Genomic DNA, 25,740 nt, shown 5'->3' with positions numbered 1-25,740 from the left:
ACAACCAGACAGGCAGTTTGTTGAGTTCATAACACCTGGCAGCCAGTGGGAGAGAGTGAAGGCAATAAACCAAAGCATTCTGGCTGCGATTATCAAAATTCATCAGAAAATATCCTCAGCCGCAGAATTCCATCAAACCTGGTACCCTGCAAGGAGAAGAGGCTTGATGGTTGATGAGCACACCCAAGGTTTACCACAGGCAGATTTTTTTTCCACTTCCCCTCAGACCTAGGTCTGGGTTCATCTTGCTTTGCTGTCTGGACTAAGACCTCCATGTCTGTGTCACTGTCCTCCTCTGGCCAGTCCCAGTCTCCTCCCAATAGGCCCTGATATCCAAGCTCCTTCCTACTTGCCTTTTTTGTCTTCACAAAACATAGTCAAAGCTCTTCCTCCTCCTCATTCCCACTGCTGTTCTTCCCTGAAAACCAGGCCTCCTCTCACCCAGCCCCAGGACACTCTCCTCCACCACCACCATCACCACCATCACCACCACCACTGGGATACAAGCAGCAGCCCTGGAAACCTCTCTGAGATCCAAACCTTCACAAAACCCCTATAAATACTAGCAACCTGCATTTCAGAAATTCGCTCTCTCACTGGGTGAAACAAGGTGTTAACATCTGGTGGGCAGGGAACCCCTGGATTGGGAAAGTGCTTCCTGTTGCCCTACAATGTTTCTTTGAGCTGTTGAAATTGCCAGTTTCCTCATCATGCATGCTGTCCCTCCAGAGACATCTGAGCAGGGTGAAACTACCCCCCGTGGTGTTGCACATCTCCTTCCCTGCCTGAGCAACACTCTCCTTCTGACGTACTGTGTAGCCTTGTTTCATAACAGGAAGAATTTATGCAGTAATTTATGCTACAAGACCCAGACCCGATCGCTAGTAGATGTTGAGACTGTATGTAACAGACTTCTCCTTTTAATTTACATTTTTACTCTTTTCCTTTGGAAAAAAAAAAACAAAAACAACTTGGCAGCTGTATACAGTAGTTGATGTTAAACAAACATGATTTACTTTGACAAGTCAAATACTCAAGAGTTGTGCCATGCCAACATCCTGGCTCGTGTGTCAAGCCACAGCACAGATTTTTGTTACATGATTGCCTGACTTAATTTTCTTGCTGCTGCCTTATAAAACTTTGTCCCATCCTGGGCTGAGGCTGGACTTGCCATAAGGCAAACATCAGATCCGAAGGACAGCTGTGAATGTGGAGTTTCCTCACATTTGGGCACTTGCCTTTGCAACTGCAAGTAACTTTCCTTTAGCAGGGCCTTTTTCCCTTAGATAATTTGGATTCTTACAGCATGCTTTCAGGTACCCTGCTGTTTTCTGCAAGGGTTTTCTGAGCTTGATTCTCACACAAATAGAAATAGGGTGTAATTCAATTGAATTCAACGGAGTTCAGCTAACGTAACACTAGCATAAGAGAAATGGGAATCAGACACTCTGAACCTTTCTCCCTAACCTCCAACAGCTGCCAAAATTGTATGGCAATTGAGCTAAATACCTTGCTTTTCAGACTCCTCCCAATAAACCAAAGAAAATCCAATCAAGCCTCCTCATTCAAAGGAATTTAATTACTGTGTAGAACACTTGCAATAAAAGCCTCTTACGCATAAAGAAGACAGCTCTTTCTGCAGCATCCTGCCTGCACCGCGTGGAATAATTATGCCTCTTGTGAATCATTACCTCTTTATCCCAGGAAAAAAATGTTTTTTTAATATGATTACAATATGAAGAAGACACAGGCTATCAAAACAACAAACAGCACATTAAAAGAGCCCTGCTAAATAAACAGCATACAGCTTTTATTAGTATGGATATAAATGACTCCAAAATTTGTGACCAGACACCAGGGACTTCTTGACTGATGTCAGACTCTCTCAGTAGTCTGTGTGAAAGAAGACATGTGCGGGTGAAATCTCCCCATGGAAGAACACCCATGACTTGTGTATGAGACTAGAATGAGGAGCCCAATGCCATCAGTTCTGTTCCTGACCCTGCCTAAGACTGTTTCCTTGATCTAGAACAATTTATTCCACGTTTGTCTGCTTTGGGCTCCAAAATGGGAGTAATGATGCCTATTGTCAGGGATCAAACAGGAGCCCCCATTTGTTACTGTATGAAACATACCCCAGTGGAAGGCACTCTGGGAATTTGAAAAGCCATTTTCATTTCTTCATTGGACAGGGGGGAGCAGGGATCTTCTCAAGCAGCCAGGTTTGCAAGCAAGCCTGTTCAGAGCTCCTGGAAAGGTGATGGAGCAGCTTATCCTGGAGGTCATCAACAAGCAAGTGGAGGAAAAGAAGGTTATCAGGAGTAGTCAGCATGGATTCATCAAGGGGAGATCATGCCTGACCAATCTGATAGCTTTCTACGATGGCATGACTGGCTGGGTAGATGAGAGGGGAGCCATGGATGTTGTCTACCTAGGCTTCAGCAAGGCTTTCGACACGGTCTCCCATAACATCCTCTTAGGGAAGCTCAGGAAGTGTGGGCTGGATGAGTGGTCGGTAAGGTGAATTGAGAACTGGCTGAACAGCAGAACTCAGAGGGTTGTCATCAGCGATGCTGAGTCTAGTTGGAGGCTGGTAACTAGTGGTGTCCCCCAGGGGTCAGTACTGGGCCCAGTCTTGTTTAACTTCTTCATCAACGACCTGGATGAAGAGTTAGAGTGTACCTTCAGCAAGTTTGCTGATGACACCAAACTGAGAGGAGTGGTAGATACACCAGAAGGCTGTGCTGCCATTCAGCGTGACCTGGACAGGCTGGAGAGTTGGGCAGAGAGGAACCTGATGAGGTTCAACAAGGGCAAATGCAGGGTCCTGCACCTGGGGAGGAACAACCCCATGCATCAGTACAGGCTTGAGGCGGACCTGCTGGAGAGCAGCTCTGCGGAGAGGGACCTAGGAGTGCTGGTAGACGACAGGTTAACCATGATCCAGCAGTGTGCCCTGGCTGTCAAGAAGGCCAATGGGATCCTGGGGTGCATTAGGAGGAGTGTGGCCAGCAGGTCGAGGGAGGTTCTCCTTCCCCTCTACACTGCCCTAGTGAGGCCTCATCTGGAGTACTCTGTCCAGTTCTGGGCTCCCCAGTTCAAGAAAGATGAGGAGCTGCTGGAGAGAGTCCAGCGGAGGGCTACGAATATGGTGAGGGGAATGGAGCACCTCTCCTATGAGGAGAGGCTGAGGGAGCTGGGCTTGTTCAGCCTGAAGAAGAGAAGGCTGCGAGGGGACCTAATATATACTTACAAATATCTGAAGGGTGGGTGTCAGGAGGATGGGGCCAAGCTCTTTTCAGTGGTGGCCAGCGACAGGACAAGGGGCAATGTGCACAAACTGAAGCATAGGAAGTTCCATCTGAACATGAGGAAGAACTTCTTCCCTCTGAGGGTGACGGAGCACTGGAACAGGCTGCCAAGGGAGGTTGTGGAGTCTCCTTCTCTGGAGGTGTTCAAGACCCACCTGGACAAGGTCCTGTGCAGCCTGCTGTAGGTGCCCCTGCTTCGGCAGGGGGGTTGGACTAGATGACCCAACCCCTACCATTCTGTGATTCTGTGATTCTGTGATCTTCAAGCTGACATGAGCAGTCAGTAGATTACAAGAGTAACTCATGAGGGTCACCTCCTCCTGACCAAGAGAAGCTCATGATGAAATGCAAGTCACAGTTAGATTAAGAAAAAGGAGACTGTGGATTCAAGCACATGTGGTTACAGGTTTTAACTCATATAGTTGTAAAAGGTGCTGGTCAGCTTCTGTGCTCCCTGCTGTGTCCAGGCTGCTTTGTAAAACTGCACAAGCTGATGCACCTTGAGCAAGCATGTCTCTGTCAGCCCATGCCCTGTATTGGTCTGTCCACTCCCAGGAGAGACCCACATGTGGGAGGGAAAAGGTGGGCAGACCTGGGGGACTTTCAGGGACCAAGAGATCCATTCTGCCCCTGAGGGGTGACACAGTCCCCGGTGACACTTCAGGGCAGGAGAAGACATTTGCATTTCATGACCCCCCCTCCCAGCAGCAAGGAAGGAGGTGAAGGTGACTGGGGACAGTCTGCATGGGTTCACCAAGGATCAGGCTCATCTGACCAACCTGATTGCCTGCTGTCATAAAGCAAATGGATTTGTGGGCAAAGGGAGAGCAGTGGATGTTATTTGCATTGACTTTAGCAAGGCTTTCAGCACTGTCTCCCACAATATTCTTGCATCCAGGTTAGAACATTACAGTTGGGATGAGTGAGAAACTGGTTGGATGACCGTGGGTAGTGGGTGGCAGTTAATGGGTTGTATGGAGGCTGGTAAAAAGTGAGGTACCGCAGGGTTTGGTCCCTTCATTACCAGACATATGTGGACAAAAGAGTGTGTTCAATGGAGGGTCATCAAGATGCCTGGCGCCTAGAGCACTTCCCCTGTGAGGAGAGGCTGGGGGACGGGGCTCGTTCAGCCTGGCGGAGAGGCAGCTTGGGTGCAGGAACCTAACTGCAGCCCCACAGGACCCATGGGGAGGTCACCAAAAAGATGGAGCCAGGCTATTCACAGTGGTGCAGTGCAGGAGAACAAGAGACAACAGGAAAAAATTGAAATTAAAACTTCATACTGGATGTAAGGAGAAACCTTTTCACCAGGAAGACAGTGAGGCAGTAGCAGAGCTTGCCCGGAGAGACCTTGCAGGCCCTGGCATTGGAGGCTTTCCAGACCCAGCTGGACAAAGCCCTGAGCAACCTGGTCTGACCCCATAGCTGACCTTGCTTTGGGCAAGGGGTTGGACCAGAGACCTCCTGGTGTCCCTTTTCACCTGTATTGTCCTTGGATCCTACGACTGATGTCTTCTCCATTCCAAGAAGCAGCCATTGAGGGTGAGGGAGGACCGTAGCAAGGGCTCGTGTGCGGGGTCCAGGGCCACTTTCAGTGGCACGCAAAGCAGCAGGACTGGCTTCACTGTCCAAAAACTATAAAAGGCTGTGGAAGTTTTGTGTTCATATTTCTCCAGCTCCTTGTTAGTTTGTACCACAGAGAAGCTGCATTAGTTGGGGCTCTACCAATGATGTGTATGAAAATATCTGCAATTTGTAAGCTCCCAGAAGGCCTTGTAAAGTGTATGGCTTTCACAGCTACTAATCCCACTTTGGCCAATTAAGGAAAAACATGTTTTCTGAGACAATAGAAGAAAATATAACTCTCTATTGAGGTTTAAAATGCAACAGTTACATAAATCTGTAGCTTAGCACTTCTGTATTCTGTCACACTTCTGTATTTTATTTTCTAGGTAGTCAACAGAAGGGCACACACTAGTGAGAAATTAGTACACAATCTTTTCAAGCAGGATTTATGAGAAAGCTGCTTTGAGCCTTTACTTTGAGAACAACATTGTTTGTTGCAAATGTTCACCATTCTGAGATGCTCAAGCTGTTTTGGCAATAGTTTTTCTTCCCATGAATGGTCCACAGGCAACTCGATTGAAAAGTCCAAGGCTGTTACACCCAACACACCTTAAAATGCAGCAAAGAAGGAGGGAAAAAAACCCAATTGCTTTCACAATTTAAAAATGCACATTTCTTTAGCGGAATTTCTTTAAAGTACCAGCCTGTACAGTTCCTACACAAATTCCTGAAGATGGGTCAGATGAGATTTAAAACAGCATGAGAACATGCAGCTCGCATCCCAGTGCTTCTGCAGACCTCTGGAGTAACCTTGGTCAGGTTGTCCATCATCTCTGGACCCCAATTCTCCGTTAGCATAAAGAAAAATACTTGTTTTGTCTCTCACGCTTGTAACATGCTAAGTCCTTTGCCTTGGTGCTATCTGTATGCCACTGCAGTGTGCCACATGGATGTATACTGTGTGTGTGAATACAGAACGCATACAGTGGACCTTTGGTAGCATCTGGACATAGAGACACTCCAGAAAGACAAAAAAATTATGCCTCCCATTGTGCACTGAGAAAGCAAATGACAATCAATTTCAAGTCAAGCAGGAAGTGAAGAAGAGCTTAGACCCAGGAAAGATGATCCTTAGCTGACATTTTCCTGAGCAGGTCTAATGTCTCACTTTTTCTTCTTTATCTCAAAAAAAGGCAAACAAACTTATGCTGCTAAAATCTCTCATATAGGTAAAAGCTCTTTCCGCACTGCAGAGACACTCTCTAGTCTGCCTTCTATCCTCTCCTCCCTGGCCAAACTTGTCTTGTGCCTCTTTCCTCACCTGCTTCTGCTCTCACATCACTTCTCGTGTTAGATCCCACTCCCCCTTTACCTGTCCCAGGCTTCCTTCCCTTATAGCCCCCACCTGCTCCTCTCTCTGTTCTTCCCCATCATCTCTTCCCACTGCTTCTTCCATCATGTTCCCACCATCTCAACCTTGCTCTAGCACTGCTTTCCCACACCAGCAGCATCACCCTTTTCCCATTTTGCCAGCTATTTTCCTATGTCCCTTTTCTGCTTTCCCTCCTGCCATACCACTGACCTGCATAGACATTCCTTCCCCAGGCTGTTCCCCTTCCATCTATCTCACACTTTCATTCATCCAGCTTTTCCTTTCCCGATACCCTCATGCATTTCTCTGGGTTTGTCCCCAGACTGCTGCTTGGAGAGTAGAGCCCAAGGTCAGGGCAGTGAACTGGGACCGGAGTCTCCATTGCCAGTTAACAGGCCATGTCCTGCACAGCTGTGGAGTGGCTGCATCTGGGTGCAGGTTGCACAGGACACCGATGGAAACCTGCACCCTCACCTCTGAGCATTCTGGACACTGACCTCCAAACCAGGGAGGTCTTCTTTTACACATTGACATCTGCCCTTCCTTCTAGGCCAATACTTTTGTGTCATTTCATAACCTGTCACTCCACCACCTGCAATGCTCGATCATTTGTATTTGCTCTAATTAAATTCACCATTAACTTCTTTTCCTCACAGTCGGTATAGATTTCTTTCTTTCTTTCTTTTCTCTCCTCCTGCTTTTCCTTTTTTGTGTCATCTCCTATTCCTTATATTGCTTAGTGATGGACTTTGCCCTCTGACCCTTCCCTGTACCTTTTTAAGTGCTACCATATATTTTCTATAATGGGTTGACCAGATGTGAACTCCATATTTTAAGCAGCATGATATCATAGCTTCTTCAGACCTCTCCTCTCCCCCCGTTAAGGCCAGCCTTTTCTCATCTGCCAGACATTCTGAGAGGAACCAGCCAGTGTCAAAATCCTGTCGAGAGACTTCTTGTACAGTTTTATCTTTGCCTGTGTTTTATAGTTCCTGAGCTTGGCTCCAGCACCGCATGCAAGGATGGCATTTTCCCTGTTTGGGAAGCAGTGGGGCGCAGTGGGAGGGGACAGTTTTAGGCAGCTGTGGAGGTTAGAAACCCTGCATCTCAGCCTTCATGGAAGGAAAAATAAAAGTAGGGAAACACAAAAAGCAAATGCAGAAATGCAGAAGGAGATACTTCAGGTGAGTTTAACAACCAGTTCTACCTAGTGTAAGCTGGAGACTGAGAGAGCAGGGAGATATAAACAGTATTTACGAGTGTGAACGATATGCCTTCGTTCTGAACTGCTATCTTCTGTTTAAACATCAGCTCTTAAAAGATTAAAAAATAACTTTTGCTGTGTCTGCCAGCCTCACATATTTCTGTCCAGTCAGAAACAGACCATGGATCTTATCTTCCTTGTAGCTTGAGCCTGCATGCATCTATCTAAAGATAAGAGCTGCCTAAAATGGATTAAGACTTTCCAGCTCTGCCTGCTATGATTTACTCTGGGATTACAGCACCAGCCCATTCCTTTTAGCTCCATCGCCTGCGCAGACATGCAGCACAATCAAAATATGATGTCACCCCTTAGCAGGCATTTCTACACCATGTCAGCACCACTCACTGGTGCATGCATCAGCACCTCGCACAGCTGGGCGAGGACCGGACCTTCTCCCCACCAGCCTGTAGCTGCTGCCGCAGTTTGGCTGGACAAGGAAGGCGTTACAGGGAGCGACATCTGGTTTGTAGCAGCGGAGCCGAGCTGCTCGCCACTCGCCAAGGCGGAGTGGCACGGAGACGCATCCCCGAGGAGCCACAGCATCCCTGACGCTGCTGCAGAGATGGAGCGAGTGAGCAGGCAGCCCAGGGCATCCGACGACAGCAGTTCAAGGCTGTCACGCTTACAGTTTTCTGTCTGCAGGACAACTTTTGCATGGGTTATATGAACACAAAATTGTGTCGACAGGGGAGAAAAACGGGGAGTACTAGTCAGTCAGAACAGGAAAATGTAAATAAGCCTCATCCACTTGTGAGTGCAGATATTATGAACACTGAAACCATGGTCACACTGTGGAGATAAAACCTACAGTGAATTCTCCAGGGCTTAGTCTGAGGCTTTACTTCACCGTATATCGTCTCACTGTGTCCTAGCTGCTAAAAAATATTTTGCCGTAACTGAAATGCCAAATCCCCCAAGGAGAAGCTGCCAGTCAATCAAAATCAAGAATCTCATTTTTTTAGAGAATTTTCCAAAATCCAGTGTTGTTCTGATTACAAGGACTTCAGCATAGGCAATTTTTTTTCATTATTTAAACCATTTCCCTTGAGTGTTTGCAACCCAGACAACAGCCACATTGTGTTTAATGCAGTAGAACCGGGGAATGAAACTGGCTGGGAACAGACCAACACGGTTTTATGTCCAAACTGAGTAAAAAGGTAGGGTAAATTCGCAAGATAGCTGCTGACAAATATATTAGATTTAAGAATAAAAGGTGCTCGTGAGTGTAAATAATCCATCGAGGATTTTTTTAAAAGTGCTTGGGGACGAATGAGTAAATGCCTTGTGTTGCAATGGAGAGGCTTTAGTCCTGTCTTACAGCACAGGCAAATCGCTTAGGCACTGCATACCCATGAGTGAAGGCAAAGGCATTTCAACGATATAGGGACCCGACCTTTAGAAAAAGTCTTTCTTTGGTCTCTTCCTCCTGGTTTCAGACCTGCTCATCCATTCTCTTGCCTTCTCCGTTGCCTTTATGTTACACCAAGGTGTACATCATGAAAAGGAGATTTATCGGGGTTATATAGTTTTGTGTCTTAGCACAGCAGTAGTTCGGTACTGGCAGAGGGAGATGGGAGAGGCTGCGATCGATCTTTTCTCCTCTCCGGCTTCCAGCAGTACCTAGAGGGGCTTTTCTATCCAGGTAGTTTATAATGTACTCTGTATGCTTGTAAATCAGCATTGATAAAAGTCACAAAAAGCTGTATATAGAATAGACTAGATGAAAATAACTGTGTTATTTGAAAATGTTGAGGTGTTATATACTGAGATTCTTTGCAGTCGAAGTACTTGGTGTGTTTCTGTTCTGCTACCACTATGATGAATCTCCCTGAATTATACTGCTTGGTACTGGCTTCAAATATTTAACAGCAGTTTTTTGTTTGAAAAACAAATAATTTGAGACACAAGAAGTGAGATGTCTAAAGCAAAGTGCAGTAACTGCAAAATAAGCTGTGTTTGCCCATTAATAACTAATAATCTCATCCAGAAATTAGGTAGAGTACATATAAAGCATGAGCCTGTGTATGTGTTTATATGTAGGTATTAAGATCTTTTATAAAGTGTTTGCTTTATTTCTCCCTGCAGCTCAGCTGGACTTTATGGTATTTCTCCTGGGGTTTCTTCTACCGTAAAAATACAACATAGCTTGGCCCTAAAGCCTTAGTTCCCTTCACAAAATCTTTCTTTTCCTACTTTCTCCACTGCTGCTTCTGACGTCCCTGGCTGATCTCAATCCCAGTAGATAGGAACTCACCGATTCCCCTTTCTCAGGTCTTTACATCCTCTTCTCTCCCGGTGATCCCACAGAGCCAGTTTCCCTTCACACCAGTGTGCTGCACTGTGCCGTGCCACCAGGAGGTTGGGCTTGCCCCAGGACCCCATCCCAGGACTCACCCCCAGCCTCACTACATTTTGCTTAACTTTGGCTCCTGTGCTGACGTCTAGGAAGCCACTGCTGCCTTTTTGTTTAAATCACTTCTGCAACTTTACCTCTTCCGTGAAGAAACCCACCATAAAGGACATGATTCCCCAAACCTCCAGTTGCAGCTTATTTTCAGAGAGATGTGCGGATGTAGTTTTCTTGCCTAGCTGCCAGTGGTGCAACTCCTCGCCTTGCACCATCACCTTTCTCATTGCTGCCCGTGGCCAGCACTGTCCCAGCACAAACACCAAACTGTACATCACTGCCAACAGTTTGCTTCTGTTACTCTCTTAATTGCTTTAATCTCCTGCTCTGCGCTCATTTTGCCAACAGATGAGTGTTCGTCAGGCAGATGTTGTGTGTTACTACTTTCCAAAAGGCACTTTGATGTACTCTGTATAATTACTGCAAGCAAATAAATCCTAAGGAGCTGGGGAGCACTGTTGATTAAACAGGGGCCAAGAGTTTTCAAGAAAAAAATGGATGTTTTATTTCCATGGAACTGGAAATGCCACTGTGTGGGGGTTTCCATTTATTTTGTAGTGAATTGGAAAAAGATAGAGAGAAACAGAAGGTGGATAAAGACAGGTAAAGGAGGAGGAGCCTTTTAATCTCTTAATCTAAAAGGCTAAAAAAGACAGCAACATGGGGGAGAGGAAAAACCGAGCTGGAATATTGAAGAACATCCAAGCAAAAATCAGTAATGGCTTGCATTCTGAATCTGGTTTGAAACCTGTCAAATGGTAACAGCTTAAACACCAGACTCCCTTTTCCCCCCTTTCAGCTGGCTGTGCTTCCCCCCATGGAGGCGCAAGCCTAGGCCCTGCCGTAGGTGCCACGTACCAGGCAGTCCCAGAAGAAGGGCCCTTTCGTCCAGATTCACAAAACGCGAGTAAGTGTTCGTCTCTCTTCCAAAACATTTCTTGTTTTGTCTTTCATTTAGTAAGCACTGGCTTTGCTAACTTTCACAGCCCCCGCCACTGCCATAGCCAATCTTTCTATTACCCTGGTTGCGACAGCAACCCAGCAGCAGGGAGATACACATCTAATTGCCCGCAACTTGCATGGCCTTTCGGAGCCTACACCGACACACTGCACGTGGCCCCCAAGTGACGTTGTCTAATGTGGCTTGAACCGGCACAAGGTAAGGATCCTGAGGATCATCTTTTTCCCCCCTTGCATCTAGGAAAAATCTGATGGGTCATGCTGGCTAGTGCATGCAGCACTTGGATGGGGGGGGAGGTTTTTCATCATCAGTTCTGGCCTGTGGCCTGCTGATCTGTCTGCTTGAAATATGGGTGTATTGGATCACAGGTATTTGTATCAGTATTTCAAAAGTTTAGGAAATTCCTGTTTCAGCTTTAATTTAAGCTATTTAAAATCAAAGCCTGGACTCCTAACTTCAGCCATCTCCTAAAGGATTCATATAGCTCTATGGATAAGTCTTCACCAGCTGGAACAAAGTTAAAGCTAAAACTGAAGCTAAAATACAGTTACAGTCACATTATTTACCTGACCAGGGCTCTAAAAAGACTGTCCATGCTTCATTCATGTGACTGCGCGTGTAAAGCTTGAATTAAATGCATATACCCAGGGGTATTTTTTTCTGTAGTGGATATGATCTCATCCATCGTGCTTCATGCATTTACGCCCATCATTTCATCCACTTTCCTTACACATACCCTTTGATATGGAAAAAGAAAGCATCTTTTTTCCCTCTTTAGACTCCATTTCATAGCTTAGCTCTCTCTTCTAACCTCCATGGCTGCAGCCCAGGCAATCTCCAGCACTGCCGGTATCTGTGCCGTGGCTCTGGCTCTGAGCACATCTTGGGCTGAAGGACAGAAGAGCCTTTGGGCTTCTCCTCATCCACCACTGGGAACAGGGTGCCTACCCCCCTGAGGGTAGCTTTTCAAAACGGTTGGATTTTCTCACACCCCCTCAAGACCGTGGAGGAAAAACAGCCCGGCAGAAGGTGGGAAGGAGGATTTTCCTTGGGCTGACTGCTGGAAGGATGTCTGCTTATAGTTTCATTGCTTAGCATCCACAAGGAGACACAATTTCGCAAGCTTAAAGGAGCAGAAAGGGACTCTCTCTTCTTTCACACAGCTTAAAGGTCAGAAGGGTCATTTTATCCAATTCTGCCAGTTCTATAGAGTTCAGGCAAATTATATCACAGGTGAATTTCATCTCTCCTATCCATCTCTTATTTTTCTTCCTGCCAGAATTTGCCCCTTAATGTACATTTCATTAGTTTCTTCTGGTCTGGGTTTAAAGGCCTGAATGGTAAAGCCTCTGCTGCCACCCTCATGAAACCCCTCCACAGAAGCATAGCCTGACTGCCTCTTTTCTTTCACCCTCCTGCTTTCATGTCCTACCTCTTGTATTGCCTTTAACTGTTTGTGTCCTCCAGCAGGTTTCTGAATGACAGCATGCAGCTCCAGCTGCAGTTGCCTCTCTTTCTGCTCTGCCACAGAGTTACCACCCTGGACACCTCGTTTCAGGGAGCCAGTCCCGGGGATGGTGCTCCAGCCGCAGGCAGGACCTCAGTGTGGGGGTCCTCAGTGGGATGCCCTGCCCTGGGGCGAGCTGGGTCAGGGTCCTCAGGGAGATGCCCCGCCCTGAGGCGAGCTGGGTTGGGGTCCACAGTGGGATGCCCTGCCCTGGGGCCATCTGGGTCGGGTCTGGAGAGGGAGGAGGCACCCAGCCTGCTGATGGATGCATAGACTCATGCATGAAGGGAAGGAAAGAAGAAATGCCTGCAGCCATGCCACTCTTCCTCTGCTCTACTGCAGGCTCTGCCATCAATTGAAATGCCCCAAAGACCAGATAAACTTTTTTATATTAGACTTTGCTGTGTCTGGATGGCTTGTGCAGTTCCTCTGCTCCCTCTTTAAGAGTGACCTTAATATTTTATTTATTGTTTAAAGAATAATGTTCATGGCAGAGGAATATATGAGGCAATAAATGGCCTTTGCAGGTAATTAAATGCTAAAGAGAGCCGAAGCTATTGATAGCCATAAAAGCTGTTTATTCTGAGTGTGCTGAGAAGCCAAGAGCACTGTTCCTCATCGTATGCAACAAGACAAGATTAAACAAGCCACGGTACTAGAAAGGGGGAAGACAACATTTTTCTTGCCCTCTCAGGGCTTGAAATTTCTGAGCTGCTGTTTATTTGGTGCTTGGAACAGAATATATTGATTGTAATAATGTGTGGTTTTCTATCATGTTATTTTTTTTTTTTCTAGCTATTTTAGAAGGGCTTTGCACATGGCAGAAGGAATTATTGCCCTCCTTGGACAGATGCTCAAATAAAGGCACAGCAGGGAAGGGTGACTTGCCCACACAGTCAACATGAAAGTCTCGGACAAAATCCACGTCCAAGCCTACTCCCCACACACTTATAGCACATTGCTGTAGCACTTCTCGTACCAGCTTTTCAAGTGCTTGTAGATAGGAAAAGCCACCTTCCTATATATAGAGGTACTAATGTAGCACAGAATATCTCTACCTCCTGTTGTACTTCTGCTCCACATTGGGCCTTACCTCCAGCCACTGTCACAAGAAGAGGGCCCGTTCTCCTGTGGACCATGGTAGGGGACACCATATGGTATCTACGCATACAAATTCAACTTGGCCGTGGGGAGAGGAGCAAGGCTGGGGACCTTATTCACAGGCCTTGCTGTCTTTCCCCCTGATGAGGATAAGCATACAGGGTGGCCACAGGAGTCCTTGCATAAAGAAAGGTTTGCTGCAGTCATGCTCTTTGTGGAGCACAGCAATTGTGTAACAGCACAAAATAACCATAACCCAAGGTTCAGGACCGAAAGGGCAAGGAAAGGATTAAATGAAAGGGGAAAGAAGAGGATGCTTATCAAGTGTGATGCTTCCCACATCAGAGAAACTACTTAAATTTCTGTGCCCACCATCAGTTTGGCAAGAAGTTTTATAGCAAACATGCTTTCCTCTGAAAAATAACAGTCTTAACATTGCACAGGTGCACATCAGCAGTATGTAGGTGTTCCAGAAATGTCCCTTTCCCATGCTCACATCCAAGCCTCCATTAGCTCAGCCTGGGAGGACTAATGAAAGGTGAGTGCAGAGGGTGTGGATGGAGGCACTTCACAGGTTCATCTGTTGGCCTCCCATCCATGTAGCCCCTGGCACACTTCACAGTCTTGCCATCATTTTAGTTTAAACTGCACTGCCACTCTCATGGAAAATTCTGGCGTGCAGATCCAGAAGCACTTTGAACCCAGGTGCCATGGGGATAGGTAATGTCTCAGGATTTGCTGTAATGCAGATCTGAAGCTAGGCACTTCACACATGAAGTCCTGTGAGCCATCCCACAGCTGCTCCTCAAAAACTGCTCTCATGAGCCTGAAAGTCCCCTCACAGCTGAGAAAGAGCCATGGGGAATGTCCCCAGATGTGCCAAGACAAAGCAGTGAAACCACTGATGTTGGGAGAGGGCTGGGGAGGGACCCTCGCCCCACATGCGGGGCTGGTGAGTGCTGGTGCAAGAGGTGTTGGTAAGGCAGGCAGAGTGCGGGGGCTCAGATGCAGGGAGAGTAATGCACAGCCAATAAGGCTGATTGCTGGGGCCGGTACTGGGTACAGTCTGGTGAGTATGTACTTCCTTGACATGTAAAACATCATTGTAAATGATACATGCATATATCAACAAATCCCACCTGGCCCGTACGCAGCCATTAGCATCTGGCAGTTTGCTGTGAGCACAGGTGAATAATGGCTTAGGGGCATGTGCTTCAGGGCAAGGTTAAAAGGTGACTCCTGTGTGGTGTAAGTGGATTAATATGAGTGGACACGATGCCGGCTTCTCCTCTCACTTCTGCCAGTGTAAATCAAGAGTAACTGCACCAAAGTCAATACATGTATTAAATTCATTGGTAAGTGGGGGCTGAAAAGCACGTGGTTTTAAAAGAAGGAACATCTCAATTACAAGCTGGAGAACAGAAACAATGAAAAATGTGCCTGCTTTGCATGGCTTCCTGCGGTGCTTTATTATGGCCCTGCTCCTTCCATGCGAGCTCTATCCCAACAGGCGCCCTCGCAGACCTGTCAGCAAGAAGAGCTCCTACTGTCCTCCTTATTATTGCCACTACAGGGAAACCCCATCTCTGTTCGGTGCAGCGGAGATTCCCCCCTGTGCTGACCTTACTGCAGAGAAACTCTGGCTCCCGGGGAGATGGAAGGAGGTTTAGGCAATGAAGCATTAAACATAGACTCTATGGCTCGAGCTTCAGTGCCTAAAACTGGAGTTATTCCATTGGTGCCAATGGAGCTGTTGAATACAGCCTGACATGATGAACAGCAATATTATGTATCTGCATGTCTCCGGCTGAGTGCAGCGTGAAGGGTGTAAGGCCGTCGCTCCATTTCCTCCGTCACACAGCCACAGGCAGACAGTGCCTGAGCTGGGCACAAGTTACCCTGGAGAAGAGGCAGCTTTTCCCCTTTCCGAAATTCCACTTTTCAAGGGCTTTACATGGCAGAGTTAATTTCTGCTTCCATGCCTTCGTGTGCACTCTGGGGCCGAGCAGTAAGCTTGTAGGTGGGTTTTCCAAACAACTACCTAGCTGCAGATTGCGCTGACCCATGTTACAGCTCTCTGCCTAGCAGGCCACTATCAGACCCTGGGGTGAGCAAGCTGGAGCCTGGAGGGGGAGTTTTAACACCGTGTGTGACCACTGTCTGCAGCTATTTAACAGCTCGCGTTCTCCCCTGTACCGTGGTGCTGCTGGGGACAGAGATATAAAAGCCTCAAGAGCCACTGCCTCTTCCCCCATCCCACTCCCAGGCGGAGGGGAGGAGAGCCCAGGCCAGCACCAACCCTGCTAAAAGCTGCCCCAGCCCATGGGGCATCCAGGGGTGCTATGAAGTGCCCACCCAGCAGTGGGAGCGTCTAGGGGGAGGGTCCTTCCCTACGTCCATGCCTCCTGCCTGGCCTGGAACAAAAATAGTGTTTTGCCCCTTCCTCAATGGTAGGGCAGAGCCAGTGGGAATGGTGTCATGGACATCTGCATCGAAATTATGCGAGGAGTGAGATGTTCAGAGTGTAAAAACTCGGGTAGTGGAGTTGCCTTCCATCACATACAGCCTTGCCATGCAAAAGTAAATGCAAATACAAATGCAAATGCAAATGCAAATGCAAATGCCAGGCCTCCTGGGCTGCACTCATTCAGTGTTACAGAAATTCCTTGACCTCTCCGAAACATTCAGGTTGCTGCAAATGCTTGAGTCCAAAGGGGAAAAAAATTGCTTTTCAATCTGTGTTCCTGCCTTTCCTCCCCTATGTGTGAGATTGGCAGCTGGATTTCTTTGCACAAAATGGTGATTTCTGCACTGTGTGCACAGTCCACTCCCAGCTTTAGTGTGTGAAGCACACACTCAGGATCTTTCTGGCAAACAAGCGATTCGTGGATCATAATGGTGGACATCAAAACACCAGCCAGCATGTAGCTGCCATTAAACTGAAAGCATGAGACCAAGTGCGCTCCCCAAACACCCACAGAGTTGTTAATAAAGGAGAAGGAAAAATAATTTAAGTCAGGAGGAAGCCTGCAGGTGAAGCGGAGGTTCAGGGCCATAACTTTGCATCTTTCTTTTTTTCTAAACGAAGTTTTGTCATGTCCGTAGCAGGGTGCTGGGGTAGCTTTCCAGCCACCGATCACAAATGGGGGCTGCAGGCACATCCCATCTCCACGGGGGCTGTGTGGGGCCAGCGCTCCATCTGGCACACTGGCTGAGGGCAGGAAGGAAGCCCATGAGTACCACCCACCCGGGACTCCCGTGCTGCTCTGGACCGCCACCATCCTCTCATGCGCCTGCTGCTGCCACAACCCCTCCAGGATTTGCCTTGCATGGTCACACACCTGACTGGTGCCTGCAGGCATTCTAAGCTAGCAGAAACACTCCTGCAAGTAGCAAAGCAGTCGTGACTCTCATTTAGGCTTACACTCATGAGTGGAGGTGCCAGATCAGCATCCAGGCTGAGTGCGCTACAGCTGATAACATTACCTTAGATTTATGCTAACAGCACTGACCCAAAACTGCATTGCTGCAAGCAGCTTTCTCCGCTCGCTCAGTAAGAGCGGACCACGCCGCTTTGCAGGTGATCCTTAAAATGAGCAGTGTGCCAACAGGGAGGCACACAGGTAACAAAGTGCTGGGGCAGTGCCAGGTCAGAGCATACCAGTTATGGCTGTGAGTTCCTATTTGTGCCGTGGCGACCTCAAAGCATGGTCTAGGGTCCACATGGTCACCCAGCCTCCCACCTCTCACTGCAGCCAATGAGCCAAGGCAGTGCATGAGCAGAGGGGCATGGGGAGCAGGGACAGGCAAGACCTGACTGGGGTGGCTGGTCTCTAAGACCACTCTGCGGCAGATCTACAAGCAGAGGGGGCTTGGTGGTTGGTGGGGATCCTTCAGTGTCCAATATGGTGGTTGAGCTGGATGAAGAGAGCAGTTTCCCCACTGCCTTCCCACCTGCCTGAAACTTGGAGGAACTTAATCCCTTCAAGGCTTCTACGCCAGGGCCAGATATGGTTCAGGAGGCCAGAAGTTATGGGAGACAATTGATAAAAACAAGGACAACAGGATCACACAAGCCTTGTTTCCTTAGGAAAAGAGATAAAAGAAACAAAGAGATACAAAATAATAACAAAAAAATTATCCCTATCACTGCTGGGCATCCTCAACACAGTGGTTTTCAGCCAAAAGCCTCCTCTGTAGCCACTGGAAAAAATATTGCAAATCAGCCCCCTCCCTCCCTCTGGAAAGGTCCCACCGGGACCTGCAGTTCTTTAGCATATACAGCACAGGACCAAAAAAAGACAGTTATTTCTTCAGCCCTATTAAATCTGGAGTCCAAGCCAATCAAGCAGCCTACCTGCCTCCATCTGTCTGTTTTCATACACTTCTGGGCTTTCCGACACAGCGTTGTACTGCTGGAAGGGCTGGTTGCTGAAGAGATTGTCACACAGGAGGCTGCGACAGAGCTTCTTCAGGAAGCGCAGGACATACCCGATGCTGTTCACTACCAGGAGGCTCAGGAGATGCTGCTTCCCCTCAAAAGATGCTGAAACTGGAAAGCAAGCAGGAGCAATTCAATACCTGGGATGCATGGCAGGAGGAAGAATGAGAGCAGGGGAAAAGATTTCACACAAGTATTTGTATGTCTTTTAAAATATTTTACAGAATTACCCCATCTGAAGTACAAAACAAACTGGAGGAGCTTAAGGGGCTGAGTTTGCGTGACCCAGATCACCTTCCCCCAGCAGCGCTGAAAGATGCTGGCTGGCATGGCCAGCAGTGCAAGGATTTCTAAGATATGCATCCAACTGAAAACTGTATTGTATGATTGGAAGGAGGCAATTATGATACCCTGCTCTAAGGAAGGGGAAAGAAAGTGATCTGCCAATGATAGGCTATTAGGCTGACTTCAGCAATACTGAAGGTTTTAAAAAATAATGGGGAGACAAGAATTGAAGACAATGGCTATGAATGAATAAAAGGTACCAGGGATGTACTGAAGAGAGGACTACCAGCTTCATCATGGATCTTTATTTACTGATTTAATTGCATTTATAGGCAAGGGAAGGCTGGCAATTGTGGTCTATCTGGAATTAAGCACAGTATGAGAAATCATTCATTGAACTGGAAATGTTTGTATATGAAAGGTGGGTCAGGAGACAACAACAGGCTCTGCTGGCAGGAGACCCCAAGCACTGGAGAAGAACCGGCAGTGGTCCTGCTGGCACAGAAAGATTTTGTTGATGCTGTAAGCTAGAAGGCAATATCAATGGAGAAGAGGACTGGGAGACTGCACAGAAAGGACTGGCTGACCTTGAGCTCTGCAATAGTAAAAGTGGGTGGAAAAAAATACTAGAAACTACACAGCAATCCACAGTTTTTTTGAGGAGGCTTAACATGACCTGATGGGAGGAGAAACGATGGAACAGGCTGACCAGATGCCAATGAGCTGCCAAGGGGACACAGCGATGAAAAGGTCAGATATATTCCAAGGAGCTTTTGAACAAAGCATTTCCAGGAGAGACGAGGGAGTGTCAGTTTCATTATACACAGTCCTGGTGAAACCTGAGCTGGGCTGGTGGGCAACATTCCGGTCATCTGTGCTCAACCAGGATGAATTCACACTTAAAGAGTTGCACCAGCAGGACACAGCAATGTTCAGGGAACAGAAAGTTTCCCTGTGGCACTCCAGCCATCAACACCTCTGCTACATGGGGCTGCGGGAAGACACTTGCACTTCTTTCACTAATCCAGCGATCTTCCTCACAATGCAGAGAGGACCTGGAAAAAAACCGTGTATTTCAGCCCAGCAGGATGAGGACTTCTCGCTAGAAATAAATCTAAGACTGAACTCAAGGGTGACAGCAGGGCAACTAAAATCCATGGACAAAGCTGTCAGGGAATATATTTAGCCAGGAAGCAAAAAAGGGCATATGTCCCAGCCGTGAGAGAGGTGGAGGGGCCACAACAGACCCACCAGGATCAATTGTGGTAGGACACATTCAGGTGTCAGCAGGTTTGCAGGGAGGGCTACATGATATGGCTGCCTGAACTGCACCGCCTGGAAGGTTTTTCAAGTCCTACAGCCTCCAGTCATTACTGACAACAATAAATTGCAATCTTAGGCTTATAATGTTTGGGTTAACTTCAGAGATTTCCTGCTGGCCTGAGATGCTGTAAGGGATCATGCTCCACAGCTGGCTGCGCATCTGTGAGCCAAGCCATGGGAAGATTGGAAAGCCCATGACAAAACCTGTCTGTGCTGCTGCTGGGCTGGGAGTGAGCTGCAATCTCGGACTCACACCATGCCTAGGAGGCCATTCACCCCTCCTCATGAAGAGACATGAAGTTGGAAGCAATGTTGACCAGGTGCTTTTAGCTCAGGTACCTGAAGCCAAGCCGGCTCAGAGGAACTGAGACCAAGGAGTTTGACAGGCTTGGTGCACATGACTCTCCTGCTTGTAATGAAATTCATACACACAGCACAGAACGAGGCAAAAATGAAGCTTTCCACTAAATTGCTTCAGTCTCATATTTCTGTGAAAAAGTATGGATCATTCTCAGAGTATTTCTGATGTCCCTTAGGGAAGGCACACCTGTGATTAGAGAGAAGTAGAGGAGAGGGAGAAAGCAGGATTTATATGCTGCACAGTGGGCCAGAGCCTGGGCTCCCACACAAGAGAGTCCCAGTGGCACAGCTGAGTTGCTGTGGTTGCAGCAAGACTGAATGCACTTGCGGTCCTTGGCTTTGTGTTTGTGTCTGACTCCTTGGCAGCAGCTCACTCGAGAGTGTTGTTCCCATATTCCCATCTTTGTTTCATTCCCACTGCACCCCCATGTGCTAAAACAATGTTGTGACACAAAACTCTTGTGGTGATTACAAGGAAAGTTTGTGTTCAGCCTAAGAGCCAGACCAGGGGATTCAGTGTGGGATGTGGGAGCCTCATTGGGGCACAGCAAGAAGTCTCACTGCAGGAAGATGAGAAGCTCCTGGGAAGTTCCCTCTGATCCCTGATTCTCTCTGATATGTTTTCATAGTCCTGCTGTGTAGGCAATTGGCATGGGACCTTTGCAGCTCCTACAGCTGAGAGCAGATGTGGCTCATGGACTGCAAACAGAGGACACAGCAGCAGCTGAACGCCCTGTGAGTTCTCCTTTAGAGTAACGTGGCATGAAGCAGGCTTGCAGTGCTTCTCGTCCTCGTATGGCTACGTGAAAAACTAAGCTCACAGGCCTGGCCTCAGCACTGACGTGAAGTGTGGTGAGCGCAGTACTCTGGAGCTAGCCCTGTTCCTGCCCTGAATCACCCCTGCAAGGCTCTGTACCAATACACTTTCCTCTGATACCAGGGCGATTCCTGTGGCAGCTCATTTTCCAAAGGCATAAGTGGTGTTCACCGCTGGTGGCCAGCCCGCTGCAATGAAAGCGGCAGCTGGGACAGTCAGAACTGGAGATGGAGAGCAGCCCTGCCGAGCAGGACTTTGGGGTACAGGTGGGTGAAAAGCTGGACATGAGCCACCAATGTGTGCTCGCAGCCCAGAAGGCCAACCGCATCCTGGGTTGCATCAAGAGAAGCATGGCCAGCAGGTCGAGAGAGGTGATTCTGCTCTGCTCTGGTGAGACCCCATCCACAGTCCTGCGTCCAGCTCTGGAGCCCTCAGCACAGGAAAGACATGGAGCTGTTGGAGCGGGTCCAGAGGAGGGCACAAAAATAATCAGAGGGATGGAACACCTCTGCTATGAGGACAGGCTGAGAGAGATGGGGCTGTTGAGCCTGGAGAAGAGAAGGCTGTGGGGAGACCTTATAGCAGCTGTTGGGTACCTGAAGGGGCCTATAGGAAAGATGGGGACAATCTTTTTAGCAAGGCCTGTTGTGGTACGACGAGGAGTAATGGCTTTAAACTAAGGGAGGGCAGATTTAGACTGGATATAAGGAAGAAATTTTTTACAGTGAGGGTGGTGAAACACTGGAACAGGTTGCCCAGAGAAGCTGTGGCTGCTCCATCACTGGAGGCCAAGTTGGACGGGGCTCTGAGCAGCCTGGTCCAGCTGCAGATGTCCCTGCTCGCTGCAGGGCGTTGGGCTAGATGGCCTCTAAAGGCCCCTTCCAACCCAAAGCGTTCTCTGATTCTATGATTCTATGATCAGGTGAAGGTTTCAAGTGCTTCCCAGCTGTCTGCAGACCCCTGACAAGAGCGCTTTACCTGACACCACCTCGCCTCCGTAGCCCTGCTTGATGAGGGAGAAGACGGCCTTCTGCTGGAGCGCACAGTCGATGCAGGCCTGCACGGCCAGCTGCAGGGCCGCCGGCGGTCGCTCGGGCCCAAAGTGCTCCGGGAGCTGCTGCACTTTTCTTCTGTCGAGGTACGGCCCCAGGCTCGCTTGTTTGTTGACGTAGATGCAGACTGTCGGCACAGAACCCCAACAAGGTTGTTACAAAATGGCCCTGAGAGCGCCCTAGCAAACGCTAGCCTTAGACATTTCCATTTATTTCACAAGCTCTTCCATTCAGTGGGGAATTGCTGCCATTTGTGATGGCACGGCCAGGCTCCCTACGCTGGTCACCCGTTGCCGAAGTGAAGTGAGCAGAGTTGGGGGTCTCTGCTCGGTGTCACGGGTGAGGATAAGCTACATGCAGCTAAAGCAGCTCCTGGGAGCCCCGCCGCGTGTGCCTGGGGTCTGCTCGCTCACAGACTACCTCGTGCATGGAGCTGATGACCAGAAAAAAATGGACAGTAATGGGTAAGCTCCAGCCTGAGGTGGTTTTGGCTGTTTATTGGTTTTCTCTGTGTGTTTTTAGACTGGTTCATTGAGAAGCCTTTTGAGAAGCACTGCTCTGAGCTGAGTTTTGGGAGACTTTGGCTCCTTGCTGTTTCTGACCTTACTGCAACTGTAATTTCTGGGGGGCTATGCTGCGCTAAGCTGCACAGTGCGATGGCAGAGACTCTGCTCTTTTGGAGCTACCTGACCTCCATGTCCAACCCAGCACCCTGCAAACTGCATCACCTCGAGGGAAACTGTATATCACATTCAGTGCTAAATCCCCGTTTCGGACCACAGCCTCACAGGGGTTCTGTGAGGGATGCTCCAGCCTCTCCAGAGCCAAGCTCTGCCGTTGCCTGCAAAAACAGTTTTTCTAAATGCCATCAGGCCTGCCAGCAAGAGCCAAAAAAAAATGAGTCTTCTCCTCTCGCTAGTGTGAACTAATTTTAAGCTTGGCTGAGGCTAACTGTGTCTTGGAGGAAGCGGAGGTAACGCTGTGGTAGCTAAGGGCGACTAAGACACAGCCTAAAGTCAGGCTAAAGTGAGACATATTATAATAGCTGGCTGAATGTGCTCAAGATGTCATCTCTCAGACAATATAACATTATCCTCTGACAGAAATCAGATATGTGACAAAAAAAAATCAAGCGGAGTGGAGGACATGATGACAGCTGTGTAAAGTTGGAAATAATTTACAGTTTGCATCACTGAAATGAAAATCTAGTGCGACTGTCACAGCGCACTCTGCTACCCCATTTCTCACTGAACAGCAGAAGGGGCTCAAGCAGTATATCCTGGGTAAACAGAAGGATAATAACAATCATACTTATGATCATGTAGCACTTTACACCTTCCAAGTGCCAAACAAATAAAGGGATAATGCACTGAAAGACAACAGCAGCATGCACCAATTGCAGGGCGCTGTCAGGGTGCGGCTATCCCAGCATGCCACCATGCCAAACCTCGCCAAATCTGCAGGACATGGCTTCTGCCATGACAAGCCAGCGGTTTTGTCTGTAGCTCGGCTGCTCCTTCCCCTCTTCTGTGCCCTAGTGAGGCCCCTTCAGGAGTACTGTGTCCAGTTCTGGGCTCCCCACTTCAAGAAAGATGAGGAGCTACTGGAGAGAGTCCAGCGGAGGGCTACAAGGATGGTGAGGGGACTGGAGCATCTCTCCTAGACGAGGAGAGGCTGAGGGAGCTGGGCTTGTTCAGCCTGAAGAAGAGAAGGCTGCGAGGGGACCTAATAAACACTTACAAATATTTGAAGGGTGGGTGTCAGGGGGCCAGGCTCTTTTCAGTGGTGCCCAGCAACAGGACAAGGGGCAATGGGCACAAACTGAAGCACAGGAAGTTCCGTCTGAACATGAGGAAGAACTTCTTCCCTCTGAGGGTGACGGAGCACTCGAACAGGCTACCCAGAGGGGTTGTGGAGTCTCCTTCTCTGGAGATACTCAAGACCCACCTGGACAAGGTCCTGTGCAGCCTGCTGTAGGCGACCCTGCTTCGGCAGGGGGGTTGAACTAGATGACCCACAGAGGTCCCTTCCAACCCCTGCCATTCTGTGATTCTGCAGGAGGGACTCTGCAGCCTGCAGACAGAGTGCTGGGTCCCTTGCTGAGGAGCAGGGAGCCCTATGGTCCTTTTATTGTGGATCAGGAGGTAAAAGTTGGCTGGAGCCTGCCTCCGTCTCCTGCAAATCCTGCTCTGGTGGGAGCCTTCACACACTGTTGGGAAGGTGCTGGGAGTGCTAGTGGTGGCAGCACAGGGATCCGCAGCTGGAGGTTTGGGGTGCTGCATCCACAGAGCCCGAAATGAGCCACAGAGCCTCCACCTCTGTGGCCAGCCCAGCAATCTGGTGGGGCGGGTGGACACTATGTCCCTGTCCCCCTCTGAAAGTGGCACCGGGCACAGCTCTCAGGACAGCGCTATGAAATGCCCCTCAGCTGATGTTTGCCAAGTGCTTTCCAGTCTTCACATGCGAAGGGATAAATGAGAAAAAAATATATTATTATTGTCATCATCACTATGTTTAGTATCATTCTGCTACCAGAGCAGATGGAAAACTTCTCCTCTGTGCATCCCAGCTAAGAAATAATGGGATTTATGTGTTGTGTTTAGATTCTAATGTTATCTAATCCATTTCTCTGCTGAAATCTCAGGGTAAATCAACTGTCTTGTTGATTTTCTTCTCATTTATATCCGTTTAAAAGTATTGAGCTATGCTACTTGTGGTAATGTAAGCAAAAAAATAATAAGGCTGTGTTTTCCCTGACTACAGTCAGAAATGACCAGGTCTGCTGTTGCTGTAAGGCACTGGGGTTTATGTGCAGATAACTCTGCCTACAGTCAGACTATGGCTCCTCCGTCCTTCTCCTCACAGACGTAACAGATGCTTCATGTTCACACTGGGGTTTAGTCTGCTCATTGCAACACATTTGATGGGGTGAGTGTCGGGTATAAAACAATAACATCCATGGGATGTTGATGTCCACACTTCAAAAGGATGTTGATGTTCGTATGTCAAAACATGATCTTGCAGGACATCTCTGCTTTTTGTTACTGACCATCAGTCTAATCTGCAAAATCCCCACTTCCATGAGCTCCACCTGCTCTGGAAATCACAGCATCTAGCTGTCAACCCGTGGTTCCTGCTCACCCCTTGGCCAAGGAGTACTTTAGTCTGCATACCTGTGAGAGCTTGTGGGGTGGTGGAGTTGGGTATCGTAGCTGCATCCTGGGGGATTGAACTGATATCCGGCTCCGGTGTGCTTCGCGGCGGAGAGATCGCTAAGGGAGTCATCAGGACACGAGACTTCAGCTGGAAAAAATAACTGGTTGGGTAATGAAAATATACAGAAGATATTCTGATTTTATTCTGTGTATGTCACTCTTTATGAACTCCCACTCATTAGCAATCTGCTATTGCATCATTTTCTCCAGGCCAGGAGCATCCATTCTGCTCCCAGGAGGATACTAGAACCTGAAGCCTGACTGATTTGCAGCAGACAGCAACGCCTTAAGTTACGGGATGCAAATATTATGCCACCCACCGGGTAGTTATTTACACCTGAGCAAATTGGATCTAACATTCTAACAAATCAGCGCAAAGGCATTTTATGACCCATTTCATGTGGATGTAAACAATTCTCCGCAACTGAGAAACATGGGGTCTTTAACTACCATCATAATTTAGGGGTAAATTCTGCTCTTGGTTACAGGGGTGTAAATCTTGTGTAAATCCAGTGGCACCAAGAGGCTACTTTGGGCTGACACCCATGTAAATAAGCTCAAACCGTGGTCTGTGGTGTGTTATTACCAGGTAGTAAATGCAAACTACTGCACTGTTGCACCCAGTAATCTTCACGACCTGCAGCCCAGCTCGGAGAAGTGAAACACGATGGGAATTTATAGCACAATATCACTACGTCTTTATGCTGCCGGTACCCGGCAACGTCTCACCAGTCAAGTGATGGTCAGGGCCTCATAAT

At 48.2% G+C, this 25,740-nt stretch overlaps 1 protein-coding gene across 1 annotated transcript in view; it reads right to left on the bottom strand.

Moving 5' to 3' along the window:
- SCML4 (Scm polycomb group protein like 4) overlaps positions 1-25,067 on the bottom strand; it is a 39,693-nt gene extending 14,626 nt beyond the window's left edge. Inside the window, exons 1-3 of the mRNA XM_009936903.2 lie at positions 24,941-25,067; positions 21,694-21,894; positions 17,847-18,041 (exon numbers count right to left, since the gene is read on the bottom strand). Coding sequence (XP_009935205.2) covers positions 17,847-18,041; positions 21,694-21,894; positions 24,941-25,052 — 508 coding nt within the window. The 5' untranslated portion in view covers positions 25,053-25,067. The remainder of the gene's footprint in view (positions 1-17,846; positions 18,042-21,693; positions 21,895-24,940) is intronic.
- Positions 25,068-25,740: the final 673 nt, after the last annotated feature.

The sequence above is a fragment of the Opisthocomus hoazin genome, chromosome 2 (genome assembly GCF_030867145.1).
Source record: "Opisthocomus hoazin isolate bOpiHoa1 chromosome 2, bOpiHoa1.hap1, whole genome shotgun sequence".
NCBI lineage: Eukaryota > Metazoa > Chordata > Aves > Opisthocomiformes > Opisthocomidae > Opisthocomus > Opisthocomus hoazin.
The sequence above is the reverse complement of the archived record's forward strand: the minus strand, read 5'-3'. Positions and strand labels throughout refer to the sequence as shown.